Source organism: Equus przewalskii, chromosome 14 (genome assembly GCF_037783145.1).
Source record: "Equus przewalskii isolate Varuska chromosome 14, EquPr2, whole genome shotgun sequence".
In the NCBI taxonomy this organism is placed as follows: Eukaryota; Metazoa; Chordata; class Mammalia; order Perissodactyla; family Equidae; genus Equus; species Equus przewalskii.
Genome location: NC_091844.1, coordinates 12,859,237 through 12,873,030, shown reverse-complemented (window position 1 = coordinate 12,873,030; position 13,794 = coordinate 12,859,237). Strand labels below are relative to the sequence as shown.

At 43.6% G+C, this 13,794-nt stretch overlaps 1 protein-coding gene across 3 annotated transcripts in view; it reads right to left on the bottom strand.

Moving 5' to 3' along the window:
- MRPS5 (mitochondrial ribosomal protein S5) overlaps positions 1-13,794 on the bottom strand; it is a 48,128-nt gene extending 34,334 nt beyond the window's left edge. Inside the window, exons 1-6 of one of the 3 annotated variants that reach the window (XM_070573585.1) lie at positions 13,492-13,794; positions 10,247-10,327; positions 7,671-7,808; positions 3,678-3,803; positions 1,997-2,230; positions 194-228 (exon numbers count right to left, since the gene is read on the bottom strand). In XM_070573585.1, the coding sequence (XP_070429686.1) occupies positions 194-228; positions 1,997-2,230; positions 3,678-3,803; positions 7,671-7,808; positions 10,247-10,327; positions 13,492-13,552 (675 nt within the window). In that variant the 5' untranslated portion in view covers positions 13,553-13,794. The remainder of the gene's footprint in view (positions 1-193; positions 229-1,996; positions 2,231-3,677; positions 3,804-7,670; positions 7,809-10,246; positions 10,328-13,491) is intronic. The other 2 variants (XM_070573584.1, XM_070573583.1) reach the window with 2 other exon arrangements.

Below are 13,794 nucleotides of genomic sequence, written 5' to 3'. Positions count from 1 at the left end.
GAAGGGCAGCAGTCAGGAAAGCCAGTAACAAGTGACTGAAATTCAAGTTCCATTATTTACTTACTCAGATCAGCTCTGTGTCTCAGAAAAGCCATGCACCAAAGCTTTTCCTCACTGTTCCTCTTGCCCCATCCCCACCGCCCACCCCAGCTTCCCCTAAGGCTTAACTGGGTATTTAATTCAGTGTGCCTACCTCAAGTATCCTGGTATCAAAGTCGTCATATGTTTCTGGAGGGAAAGAAGAAACAGGCATACAGATAAATGTGTCTGCACAGTTAGTATATGAAAGCACTTTTCAACACAGGCACCATCACCGACTTTTAAGTGAGAAGAATCTCAGATCTTTTGGTGCCACTCCCAAGGCCACACCCTGGTCCTCCATCATCCCCAGAGACTGCTCCACCACTAAACTCATCACCTCGGCCACCATCTCCCTGACTGCATCCTCCTAACCCTCCAGCTCGCTCACTCGTCCACTCCCAAGACAAGGGTTCTTGGAGCTCCCCAGCACCTCCAGACTCTTAACCACTGTCCTCCCCTTCCCTCTCACTCCCTCTGGTCCTCACAGCCTCTCCACTCGGCCAGGACACCACGGTCCATCACGTCCACCAGATCTGGCGAACGTCCTCAACTCCCTCACCCTCTTCTCCCTCCACTGCACTATCCAGGCCTGAATCCAAGCAGCTGTCTGGCCACCTCTGCCTGCTGGGTGCTGCTGGAGAGAAGTCAAAGCATAGTGCACACCTGGGCCCCTAGAAACCCATGGTCTCCAAGTCAGTCATGTCCTCCCTGCTGCCTGCTGGCCTTTCAGGTCCCTTTAGTTAGCTCTCTCTCCATTCACCAGGCAGCCACTTCAAACACTCTCTGTGTGCTTTTATTTTTATCAACTTTTTACTATAGAAAACTTCAATCATATACAAAGATAGAGATAACAAAGTGAAAGCATATGCACCCATTAGCCAGCTTCAGCAATTATCACCTCATGGCCAATCTTCTTTCCTCTGAACTCTGTCCAATTCTCACTCCCCTGGATAATTCTGGAGCCACTCCCAGATACCCTGCCTTTTCATCAATATCCTGGTGGCCGTGCTCATCAGTGCCCCCACCCTACTTTCAGCAGATGACCCCACCTCCTCCTCACAGACTCAATGAGGTCACCAGACAGATACACTCACACAGCCCACCCCACACGCATTTCCACCACTAACACTCCAGGCTCCCCTGAACCTGCACTGTGCCCTTTCTTTTGTCAAGGATTAATCCATTTGTCTACACTCTGGATCTGGGCCCTCATTAGGGACTGAGTTTATGGTTTTTTCTCTCCTTCCCATATTTTCATCCTCCCAATGGAAGCACTTTGCTCAGTTCTAAGCATTCTGCCTAAGCCTCTCCATCCCAGCCTCTCCTCTCCTCTTTAAGCCAAACTGAAGGAAGCAGCCAAACTCTTGTCTGTCTCCTCATCTCCTACTCATCGACAAGAATAAATTTCTCAGAGGATTTTTCCTTCTTTACAGACTCAGGTCAGGGGCAGGACTTAGTTTTCTCATTTGGCCTGATAAGTATTATCAATTTTTATTTCCTGGGTGCTTTCATGAGGCTTAGTGACAACCATCCGGTTTATCTTCTGTTACGGAAGCAGCTCTCCTGAGCTCTGCTGCTCCCTGGGCCCCCAGGACCAACTGTGTTTGGGATACTGCGTCCTGTTGGGGCCTGTCCAGATCCGTGACGCCCCCACCACATTGATGGCTCTGAGAAGCGGCACAATAAAGACTCCAGAACCCAGGGCTGTGCAGCTCGTTTGTGGAATCTTCTTGGTTCTGGGCCTCTAGTGTTCCATCAAATACAGTTGGATAATAATGTGGAGTGATTTCAGTGATGTTCAAATCTTTTTCCGGAAAACAGCAATCTAAGCAGATGTGTAAATAAAGTCACAATAAGGAATTCTAGAAGTACAAGTGCTCTGTCACAAAGGTAAGCAAAACCAGGACTCTGATACCTCCATAGGGACCAGGGTCTGGGGCGCCGAGACTGACACCTCCCCACGTGTTTCCGCTCCATCCTCGCTCCCGTTTAACCTTCATCTTCCTCTTCCGGTCCCACTCCTCTCTCTGCTGGACCATCTCAGCCTCCACCTTCTCCTGCTCTTCCTTGCTTCTTTGGGCAATGGTCTGCACAGCTCCATTTCTCAGAAGAGGGACATTCAGACCAGGCCATAGGAAGCCTTGACGCCCTGGAGTTGTTTAAAAACATACATAAATAAGAATTTTTAAAAAGTATTCATTTCTTGAGTTGTGAAATGCCAGGCAATGGGTGAACGGATAATGACACTGCTGGTGGGAGCATAAAATAATATAAATCGCTTGGAAGACCACTTGGCATTACTAAAACTGTAAATGTACCCATCCTAATGGCTAGTAATTCCTCTTCATGGTATCACCTAAAGAAACCCTCCACACAGGGACAAGGCACCGTGTGCTTGGACAAGGATGTCCAGTGAAGCGCTATGTGTAAAGGCAAAAAACTGAAACAATCCAAATGTCCAGCAACGTTGCGATAGTTAGATGAAATATGGCATATCCAACCTATGATGTATTCTGCACTAAACTGAGAGAATGAGGTAGCTCTATAGGTTCTGATGTGGAACAATTTCCAAGACCTACTATTGAGTGAAAAAAGTAATTACATGACAGTATGTACCATATGATATAATTTATTTTTAAAAAGAAGAAATTATCTATTTCCTTTAGGGTGTTTATGTTTGTAAAAGCATTAAAAACTGTCAGAAGGAAACACATCAAAATGAGATCAGTGGTTTCCTTGAGTATAGCAACTGGGTTGGGGGAGAGAGAAAGGGCATCAAGGGGGACTTTAGTTTTCTCTGCAGTCTGAATTTTTTACTGAGAAGGTCTACATATATAATTGTTATAACTTTAAAAGATGTTAAAAAATAAAATAAGACATGAGGTAAGTCAGAGAAAAGTATCCAAGTAGACACGCAGCAGCTAGAAGGGCAGTGACAGGCGTTCTCTTTCTTTATGCCCAGAAGGCCATTACTATCAAAGACAATTTGTTAGCAAGCACAGTACAAAATGTCGATTCAACTACACTGTTCTATTTTTATTCTTCAAAAAACACATGTATAAAGCATCATGTGTTCCAGAAGTTGGCAAACTAAAGCCCATGGGCCAACTCCAGCTCACCACTTGTTTTGTAAATAAAGTTTTATTGGGACACAGCTCTGCCCATTCAATCATGTGTTGTCTGTGACTGTTTTTGTGCTCCAACAGCAGGGTTGGGTAGTTGTAACAGAGACCGTGTGGTTCACAGAGCTGAAAATATTTACTCTCTGGACCTTTGCAGAGGAAGTCTGCCAGCTCTCCATTTATTCCATCTTCTATCACTGAATCACAAGCTCTTTGAGGGCAGGGACTGTCACAGCAGATGCCACACAAGGGCATCTAGGCTTGTTGAATGAATAACTGAAAGAATAAATCCCTTTCTATGGGATTTTCCTCCCCTTGAATCATGAGGCAATAAGTAAGCCATTTGGTTGGACTCTAAAACCATAGATCCTAGTGTACTTCAAGAGAAATGTTTCTAGTTTGTAAAATATCTATAAAATTTTCGGGAAAAAAATCTTAAAAAGCACACAAGCTGTTTTTTATAAATAAGTTTACCTTCACCAATGATTTGACCCCGGTTCAAATCCTTCCTTCTCTTTTTCTTTGTTCTCTTGCCTCTTCCTTTCCTTGCTCCAGCACCAGTCTCTGCTAAAGCACCTTTCCACAGCTCATCTGCTGTCACTGTAATGAAACAGGCTTTTTAAAAAACTTTTCAAGCAATGATCGATGGTTTCCTATTGAAGAAAAAAGGCAAGAAGAGGCCAGCTTCACTTGTATCACTGTGGCAACGAAAGCAGAACTAAATCGTTCTTGGCATCTGTTCACATTTGAAAGCCCAAGAGGAGACGATTCTACTTTCAAAGAATATGATTTTCCTCCACAAAAGACAGCTAACATTTAAATCCCACTTACTTTCTAGTAGGTTTGTTTCCCAGACATTTTATCAACTATGGCACAGGTCTCTTCCCTGCCTGCTTGCCTCCATTGCAACCATTGAGATAATCAATAACTATTCTTCCTAAATACAGGTTTCTTAGCCCAAACAAAAAGCAACACTTCAATCTGAACCCAATAATCTTAATAATTTGATTTGCTCTGTTCTTCTGTGTATCCTTCAAAATCAGATGCCCAAATTCACCTTCAACTCTAATTAAAGTCTAACCAACATATAGGAAAGAATGAGTATGTAGGGGTCTGATAGTTAATACTTGCATGTGCGTGTGTGTATTTCTTCTATCATGCTTGTCTTTTACTTTATGTATAGACTCTGACACTGATTTATTTCCATTTGTGAATTTCTAGGATTCCAAAATTTTTTTCTATTGTACATTTCACTCACCATTTTCCCCTTTGTACTTGTAGAATATTCACATTCTCTACTTTTGACCACTCTTGAATTTTATTGGTGTAGTTACATCATTTATTAGACTTAAATTGTATTCCCAAGGACTTCCAGCCTTTCGCAGTATCACCAATTGCCTTTATAACCATAGACTGTTTCATCATCAATTTATTTAATAAAGAATCAGCCACACACAACTAACACTAGTTGCAGTAGTCAAAAATCTAAGATACAAATATCTACATGTCTAAAATACTAAACATATTCTAGAAGACAAATGAGTATCTTCATTCTTCTTCTCTTATGAGCCCTTAAGGTTTAAAAGTTCTATCTCCTGCTTCCTGACAGGCCTTATCTTGATTCTCTGGGTAGATAATATGGAAAGAGAAAAACGTTTTGGATTTATAATATTTTTAGTATCTGTACAGTATCCCATTTTTCAACACACACCTATTATTACAGCTGATCTTTATAACGGAAGCTCAAAAAGTGAGATTCCATGTCACATGCTGTTTTGTGTAGCCCTGATCAGAGCAAAAGGTTAAACTCGAACTTTAGCTTGACACTGATTCATTTAAAAGAACCACAGGTTCGAAATAAAATTACAAACCTCACCATGTGCTAAATTCTCACTAAAGATTTTATTTTCTTTTTTAAAATGATGGTACTAGAAATGCCATCAAAAACTTCAGGGCCAGCCCAGTGCCGAGGGGTTAAGTTTGTGTGCTCCACTTCGGCAGTCCGGAGTTTCGCCGGTTCAGATCCTGGGTGCAGACATGGCACCGCTCATCGGGCCCCGCTGAGGTGGCATCCCACATGCCACAACTAGAAGGACCCACAACTAAAAAGATACAGCTACGAACTAGGGGGCTTTGGGGAGAAAAAGGAAAAATAAAATCTTTGGGGAAAAAACTTCAAAGTTCACAATGAAAGCACTTTTAATGGGATGCACTCTAAGAGTTAATCAATTACAGAGTTTTTCTTCACTTAGAAGCAGAATAAGCAAACCACTCATTGCGACTAAAAGGGATTTGATGTTTTTTTTTTTTTAAAGATTTTATTTTTTCCTTTTTCTCCCCAAAGCCCCCCAGTACATAGCTGTGTATTCTTCGTTGTGGGTTCCTCGAGTTGTGGCATGTGGGACGCTGCCTCAGCGTGGTCTGATGAGCAGTGCCATGTCCGCGCCCAGGATTCGAACTTACAAAACACTGGGCCGCCTGCAGCGGAGTGCGCGAACTTAACCACTCGGCCACGGGGCCAGCCCCAAAAGGGATTTGATTTTTAAAGGAAGTTAATATTGAGACAAAGATATAAAAGACTAAAGAGTTTAGTTCATTTTTAAAATGAGGAAAATAAAATTTCTAACTACATTTGAAAAAGAGAACAAGTCATATGTCAACTTTTGAATGCCATTATGCTATGAAAAATGGTTTTAATCTTTTTTTCAGATGATAAAAGAAATAGCTATTTTTTTAAATCTGGAAAATATAGATAGTAAAAGAATATAAAAAATAATCACCACTATTAGATCAGAATGTATATTTTGTTTTTTTCTTTATTCATGCACGCATACATAAGTATATATATATTTGTTTTAAACAAAACTGAAATTATATCATATGTAGAATTTTGTATCCTGCTTTTTTACTTAATATATTACATTGTAAGCTTTTACTATTATTTCAACCTTTTCTATCATTTTCTGGAAGGATTTAGGTAGGTTAATATATACACTTATTAACTAGCACAGTTATGTAAAATAAAGTTCATGTTTATACACACATACACATAGATATATACAAAATCCACTATTGCATCCAATTTGATACACTGAGCTAGTACTCTGTTAATCATGCTACATAACACTGCTTGCTAATTTGGATCAAAGGGATTTAAATGGTGGACCTGCTATGGCAGAGGGATAGATTTACAAGTACAACATTAAATATTCTTAGGAAATCTTAATGAGTTTTGAGAAATTATGCTTTTTATTTCTTGGAAGAGATTTAGAAAATCAATGTAGAAACAGCAAAACCTAGCCCCATGCTGGTTTCAAGTGAGTTTGCCCCCTGAAGCTAATCTCAGCGTGACTTGGGAGCAACAAACTCAGAAGGGTACAGAGTCCTATAACTGAGGAAGGACGCAGGCTAATGGAGAGTCAGAGGCAGGTGTGGGACAAAAGGGCAAGGACAGGGGTCTCAGAAGGCAAGGGGCACCTCTAGAACAAGAGCTGGAGATAAGGTCTTCTGGGGCAGGAAAAAGACTACTTAAAAACACTGCCAAGGCCTGTAAATCTGATATACCCCCCCAAAGTACAAAGTCAGCTCTTAGAAAAAAAGGGGCTGGGGCACCAAAGGAAGAGGCTAATGGCTCCAACTCTACCCACCTCTCTTTCCTGTGTGCCAAAATCCAGATACAACCAAGCCTACATTACCCATAATGCCCTGCCACCTGGTCCTCTTTCCTGCAGACTACACAAGTGACCTAGTTACTATGAGACTTCCAAATTAGGGGATCTGTACCCATACAATGAGAAACTCTACAGTCACAACACTGCACCGGAGAAGGCTATGTACTGACAGAGAACAACATGTGGCAAATCCAGTATTTCAGGGTCATAGGATTATAGCTGATTTTCATCTTTTTGATTTTCTGTATTTACCAAATAGTCTAAAATGAATTATAATCCTAATTTCTTCTAATTTTCCTAATGGTGAGTTGCGAATTCAATCTCCATTTATTACAAGCTAATTTCAGTGCAGATTGGATTCTTTTAAATACTATCACAAGTACGAGTGATGTTAGCAAAACATCATCTACTTAAAATTAACTTTTCCTGATTAGATGTCCCATCTCCTCAACTGAAGCACAACTGAAAATAGACTTTGAGTGCGTTCTTGGTGTGAATCTGCATCAGCAGGGAGTTGGGCCACAATTCTATACCCTTTAGGCCACAGGTGCTTCAAGTGAGGGGATTAAATAAACCAGCACTTCCTGAAGCAGAGCACAAACACAACTGGCAGCATGTGAGACAGTTCTAGGAGGAGCACAGAGGAACATTTTTATTTTAAGAGTACATCATACTTGAGTCACTAAAGTGTTACTTCATTTAAGGAAGAAGATGAAGGAGAAGAAAAATCAAGATACGAAAGTACCTTTTATTTTCCCGTTTCATGAAATGGGACGTTTGTGGATAGTCTACGTACATTTAGTGAAGAAACTATAGGATCTATACTGTTGGCCCATCAAGTTACTGCAAGAAGAAATACAGCATTGTGTCTGCAGTGCACGGGTCAAGCTGGTGAAATGACGGTTGTCTCTGGGTCCAAGAGATGACAAACGGCCTGTAGGTAGATGGAATAAAACTGAGTTAGATGATTCATGCTTGTGGAGAAACACTGCCAGCACCAAATAATTAATAGTTACTAATAAAAATAAGTCACTAAAACCCTGAACTTTTAAGAATCACATGTTCAGGACAGTCTTTCTTTAAAAAATAAAACAAAGGTTTAGACTGATAACTTAAACGCCCATCCTAGTTACAGAAATTACGGCTCATCCACACGATAGATGTAGCTGTCTGAAGAAGTAGGTCTGTCCAGACCAGGGTCGCTAGGCTGCATTATACAACCTCATGCTGGGCATTGTCTACTCTGGGCTGTATGCAGCTGGACAGTGCACCCATGTAGAAAGACCTGTAAATGATCTGGTTAGAAGAGCAAGGCGCAGCACAGTAGAGCATCCCACCCTTCAGGTTTGAAAAACAAGGAGGGACATGAATATATTTTATAGACTAACTCCGGAAGCATATACAAGCAACTGCTAACAGTGCTTGCCTCTGGGGAAGAAAACTGATGCATCTGGGGTCAGACATGAGAGATTTGCTTTTTTGTGTTTTGGGGAATTTTTTTAACCATATGCATGTATCACTGAATGTTTTTAAACAGCCATTCTTAGAGGCAGCCATTGTATCAGTTCCACAGATGGGGGTGCCCTGTGAGGAAGACAGCAGGGCTGAGAGGCAGCAGTGGACTCGAGGACACAGGAATACCGATTACAAGAACAGCACACACTCTCGAGCTCTGGGTGTGAAGGGAGTTTCTGACCAATCTGCTGTAACATTTAGAAAAATATAGGAGTAGGTACTAAGAAAACTAAACTAAGCAACTGTTTTAAAAACAAGGCAATTACTAATTCTAGGGAAAAGAAAAATGTGGTAGGAGAAAGGAAATGTAATGACAGAACACGACCTAGCTCAGCCGTGAATAACGTATACATGACCTTGATAATGACAAGGCTGTCCAGACTCCATCAAAACTGTGTTTACAACTATGATGGGAGAGCAGGGACGGGGATGTAAGTGTCAGCTCTGCAATTAGCATAACGGTGCTAACAGAGAAAAGAGCCATACACAGCTTCTATTTAGAAATATAACCAGAAGAAAGCTGACAGAATCAAAAGTGGCATCGGAAGATGGGAAGGAGTCAGAAAGGAACTAGTTTTAAGATATAAACCTTTTAACAATGTGGGAACACAATATTTTAAGAAATAATATAACAATCTTCAAAGCAAGGACCACTGTCCCATTTTATAGACGAGAATACTGAGGGTCCAGGGGGTGACATCTGCCCACGGTTGCAAAGGTGGAAAGTGGCAGAGCAGAGAGCCAGGCTGTCATTCCACCAGGCAGTGCTCTTCCCCACCAGGGCCTCCGGCAGGGCTATGCCGTCAGTAGAGAACTCCCCTCTGGCCTTCCTCAGACGCCTCCTCCAGGCCCCACACCAGCCCAGGTCAGGGACACTGCCTGGCTAACAGAACAGCGCACAGTAAGTGGTTCATGAATGAATGAGTCACCCAATCAACAAATGAACAGATAAAGAGAAGAGCCCAGGTCCACCAGACTCCTCTGCTGGAGCACTCAAGCAAGGTATAAAGGCATCTCGACAGGAAGGGTTCACAGGCTAAAGGGAGCAAGACTAAAGCAAAGCCCAACACACAGACCTCTGGAAACTCAAGGACACAGTAAGATTTCAATTCTGCCCTAACCACTGGCCACCTGGAAAAGGCAGGACCTAACTGAGCACAGCACAACCTGGGCTCAGCAAGGACTGGCTTCCTTCCTTCCTGGAGAGTGACCACAGAGAGGGCCCTGTGCTGCACAGGTGCAGGAGGAAAGGCCTTCTACAGAGACTCCGTCTCGAGGACCCAGAGTTGCCATTCACTGTCTGTGTGATCGTGAGCAAGGCACTCTGCTTCTCAGATACTCACTGCATCATCTGTAAAATGGGAATAACAATTCCCTCACAAAAACTGCTGTGAGGGGGCCAGCCCAGTGGCGTAGTGGTTGGGTTCACATGCTCTGCTTCGGCGGCTCTGGGGTTCGCAGGTTTGGATCCCAGGCTCAGATCTACACTGCTCATCAAGCCATGCTGTGGCAGCATCCCACACACAAAATAGAGGAAGACTGCCACAGATGTTAGCTCAGTGACAATCTTCCTCACCAAAAGAGTAAAAATACAAGAAAAACAACAAAAAAAACTGGTGTGAGGATTAACCAGAATAACATGTTACAAGCCTAACACACAGTAATTACTCAATAAATCATAGCTATTATCTTTTAAAGCCCTAAACTGTAACAAGTGTAATCATAAAAATTTGAAAAATACTCTTTAGACCCAATGCATTTCCATTATAACGAGGGTTCACTTACATTTTAAAACATACATGAAGTACTCTAACATTAGACCTTATAAGAAAAAGTAGCTAGATAAATGAATCTCACCATTGCTGAGAACAGATGTCAATGCCCAAACGGAAGCTGTTGGAAAGGTGTTTAGGTAAAGCTGCCTAGACCATAAATGACCTGTAAATTAAAAAAAAAAAAATTAAGATATATTTCTACACGAAAAGGAACATTTTAAACAGTAACACCTATATTAATATTAATAGTACTACCTCTAGACTAAAAGAACCAAGATAAGTAAATGAGTAACTTCTGGGATCCATGACCACTTGCCCAAGTAAGGGACATCACAGCACAGCTTCTCCTTCACCTCACACCCAACCAGTTCCCAAGCCCCATAAAGTCTCCTCAAACATCAACCCACCCATCAGCCACACCCTCTCCCACGGTCTCACTGCCCCTTCTCTGTTCAGGCCTCACGGTCCCTCAGCCACATGTTGACAACAGTCTCCTAACAGGTCTCTCCCTCTACATCACCATCTGCTGTCGGGCAGGCCTTTCTAAAATAACAGGTCTGGTCACTTCACAGCCCTGATATATCATTCCTTGGCTCCCTACTGCCTGCACAACAAAGTCAAAACTCCTCAGCATGGCCTCCGGGGCTGCATGTTGGCCCAACCTTCCACAACAGCCTCGACTCCCACCACTCTCCTCCACGCTCCCTCTGGCCATGCCACATCTCTAGTCAGGCTTGAACACACTCTGCTCTTTCATCCTTTTGTGTGTCTCTCACATGTCCTCCTGGTTTGTCTGAAACATCACCTCTCAGTGAAGCCTACCAGATTCCCGCAGGCTCTGTCAGCACTCCACTCCCCCTCCCTCTGCAGCGCCAGGCTGAACCGTGCTGTGCGGCACTTTGTACAGCGCAGGGTTTCCGAACAGGCTCTCACAGCATTTACTGGCAAATGATTTTTGAAAACAGTGGCCAAGTCAAAGCAATGGGAAAAAATAATCTTTTCAACAAATGGTATTGGGAGAAGTGAACATCCACAAGCAAAAGAATGAAGTTGGAGCCCCAATCCACACCATATATAAAAATAACTCAAAATGGATCAAAGGCCTAAAGAGCAAAAACTGTATCTCTTGGAAAAAACCATAGGGGTAAATCAACATAACCTTGGATTTGGCATTAGTTTCTTAGATATGAAACTAAAGGCATAAACAACAAAAATAAAAAATAGATAATATCAGACTCATCAAAATTTAAAAATTTTGTGCTTCAAAATACAACAGAAAGAAAGTGAAAAGATAACACAGAATGGGAGAAAAATTTTGCAAATCATGTGTCTAATACTTATATCTAGAATACATAAAGGACTCTTACAATTCACTAGTAAGACAACCCAATTTTAAAATGGGCAAAGATTTGAATAGACATTTCTCCAAAGAACATACAGAAATAGCCAATAAGCACATGAAAAGATGCTCCTTAGCCATCAGGGAAATGCAATCAAAGCCCCAAACTGATACCACTTCACACTCACTGGGATGACTATAATCAAAAGGACAGATCAGAAGCATGGGCAAGAATGTGGAGAAGTAAGAACCCTTGTGCACTGCTGCGGGGAACGTAAAATGGTGTAGCCACTTTAGAAACAATTTAGCAGCTCCTCCAAAGGTTAAACATGGAGTTACCATTGGATCCAGCAACTCCACTCCCAGGTATACACACAAGAGAAATGAAAATATAGGTATCTACAAAAACACCCCACACAAACGTTTATAGCAACATTAGGCATAATGGCCAAGAGGTGGAAACAATCCACATGGTCATCAACTGATGAATGGACAAACAAAACATGGTATAGTATACATACAAAAGAATATTATTCAGCCATAAAAAGGAATGAAGCACTGATACATGCTACAACATGGATGAGTCTTGAAAACATTACGCTAGGTCAAAGAAGCCAGTCACTAAAGACTACATACTACATGAGGCCGTTTAAATGAAACGTCCAGAACACGCAAACCATAGAGATATAAAGTAAACTAGAGGCTGCCTAGGGCTGGGAGCAATGGGGAGCTGGGGGGATGATAGCTAAAAGGTACAGGGTTTCTTTTTGGGGTGATAAAAATGTTCCAAAATTGGTTGTGGTGATGATGGCACAGCTCTGTGAACACACTAAAAAGTATTGAATTGTACACTCTAAGAGGATGAATCGTATGGCATGCGAAATGTATCTCAAAAAAGCTGTTTTATAAACCAAAAAAAGAAACAGGCTCTGGAGCCAGGTAATGTGGGTGCAAAAACTTGACATCCTCCCAGCCTAACCTGGACCAAGTTTCTCAACCTCCATGTGCCTTAATTCCTTCATCTGTAAAACGGGAATAATAAAGTCATCTATCTCATAAAGGCACTGTGAAGATGAAGTGAGGAAAAAAGCATAAAGAGCTCAAGATAGTCCCTGGTACACAGTGGGAGCTCATGAGGGAAAGCTACAAAGGCTAGGTGATATTTGAATGGGGCCTCGATAACGGAGAATGTGGTCACGACATGGGCAAAAGCAAAGAACGTTCAAGTCACATTTTCCATCAAATGATTTCTGGTCAAGTTTCCCAGCAAAATGAGTTAGAAAAAAGAACTTTTCGGCTTTTAGAGGTCTTTGGGCTTCGGAATTACGAATGCTGGAAAGTGGGTTTACAGTAAAATATAGCGAACAGAGAAGGCCAAGTCCACCACGAAGCGGTTCCTAGAGGTAAACGTCATGCTGGACCAGGGCCGACCGCCCTTCCTTGGGCTGCAACCAACCCACAAGGGGGTGGGGGTGGGGGGCAACAATAGCAAAACTACTGACATTTGAAACATCCATCCTTCTAATAAAGGCACTGATCAGCCGGACTCTAAAATGACGGAGACTAATCCTATGCGACTCAAGCTGCAGGACAGCCTCTTCCCTTTTCGAGCCCCGCGGGCCGCCATATGCCTCGAACCCCACATCGACATCACCAAATGAGCCTGTGGGTCGCGCCCGCCGACAAGGGGATGCTTGCTTCCCAGTTCCCGGCCCCTCTTTGCCGCGCACACACGGCCCGTTTGGTGAACTAGAAGGGGCCTCGGACGGCGTCCAGCCCACCCTCACTTTACAGACATAAGCCCTGCGACCCAGAGAGGGCGCGGACGCGCGAGGTCACACAGCCGGGCCAGGCGAGACAGGAGCCCGCGTGAGGGGCCCAGGGGCTGCGGCTTCTCGCATCTTTCCGCCTGGGCGTCTGTAGGCCCGGGGCGAGGCCCCCGCTCCCGCCCAACTCAGAGCCCCTGCCCGCGGCGTCCCGGGTCTCACCCGCTGGCGCGCAGCACACCGCAGGCAGGCAGCCCGCAGCAGCGCGCACCACAGCCGCCATGGTGGAGCCCTACGAGCGCCTGCGTCCGGGCAGCCTTCCCCACCGCCTGCCGCGACTGCTCCTCGTCAAACGGCGGGCGTCGGCCCGCGGCTGAATTCCCGAGGCCAGAGGGCCGCGCCGCAGCGCAGGCCGGGGTGGGAGAGGGTTCGTGCGGGCAAAAAGGTAGGATGAGTCCGGCGCGGCCGCGGACAGCCGCCGCGGGGGTCCTCGCGTTAGGACCCGAGGGCGGGGCTTGCGCTGGC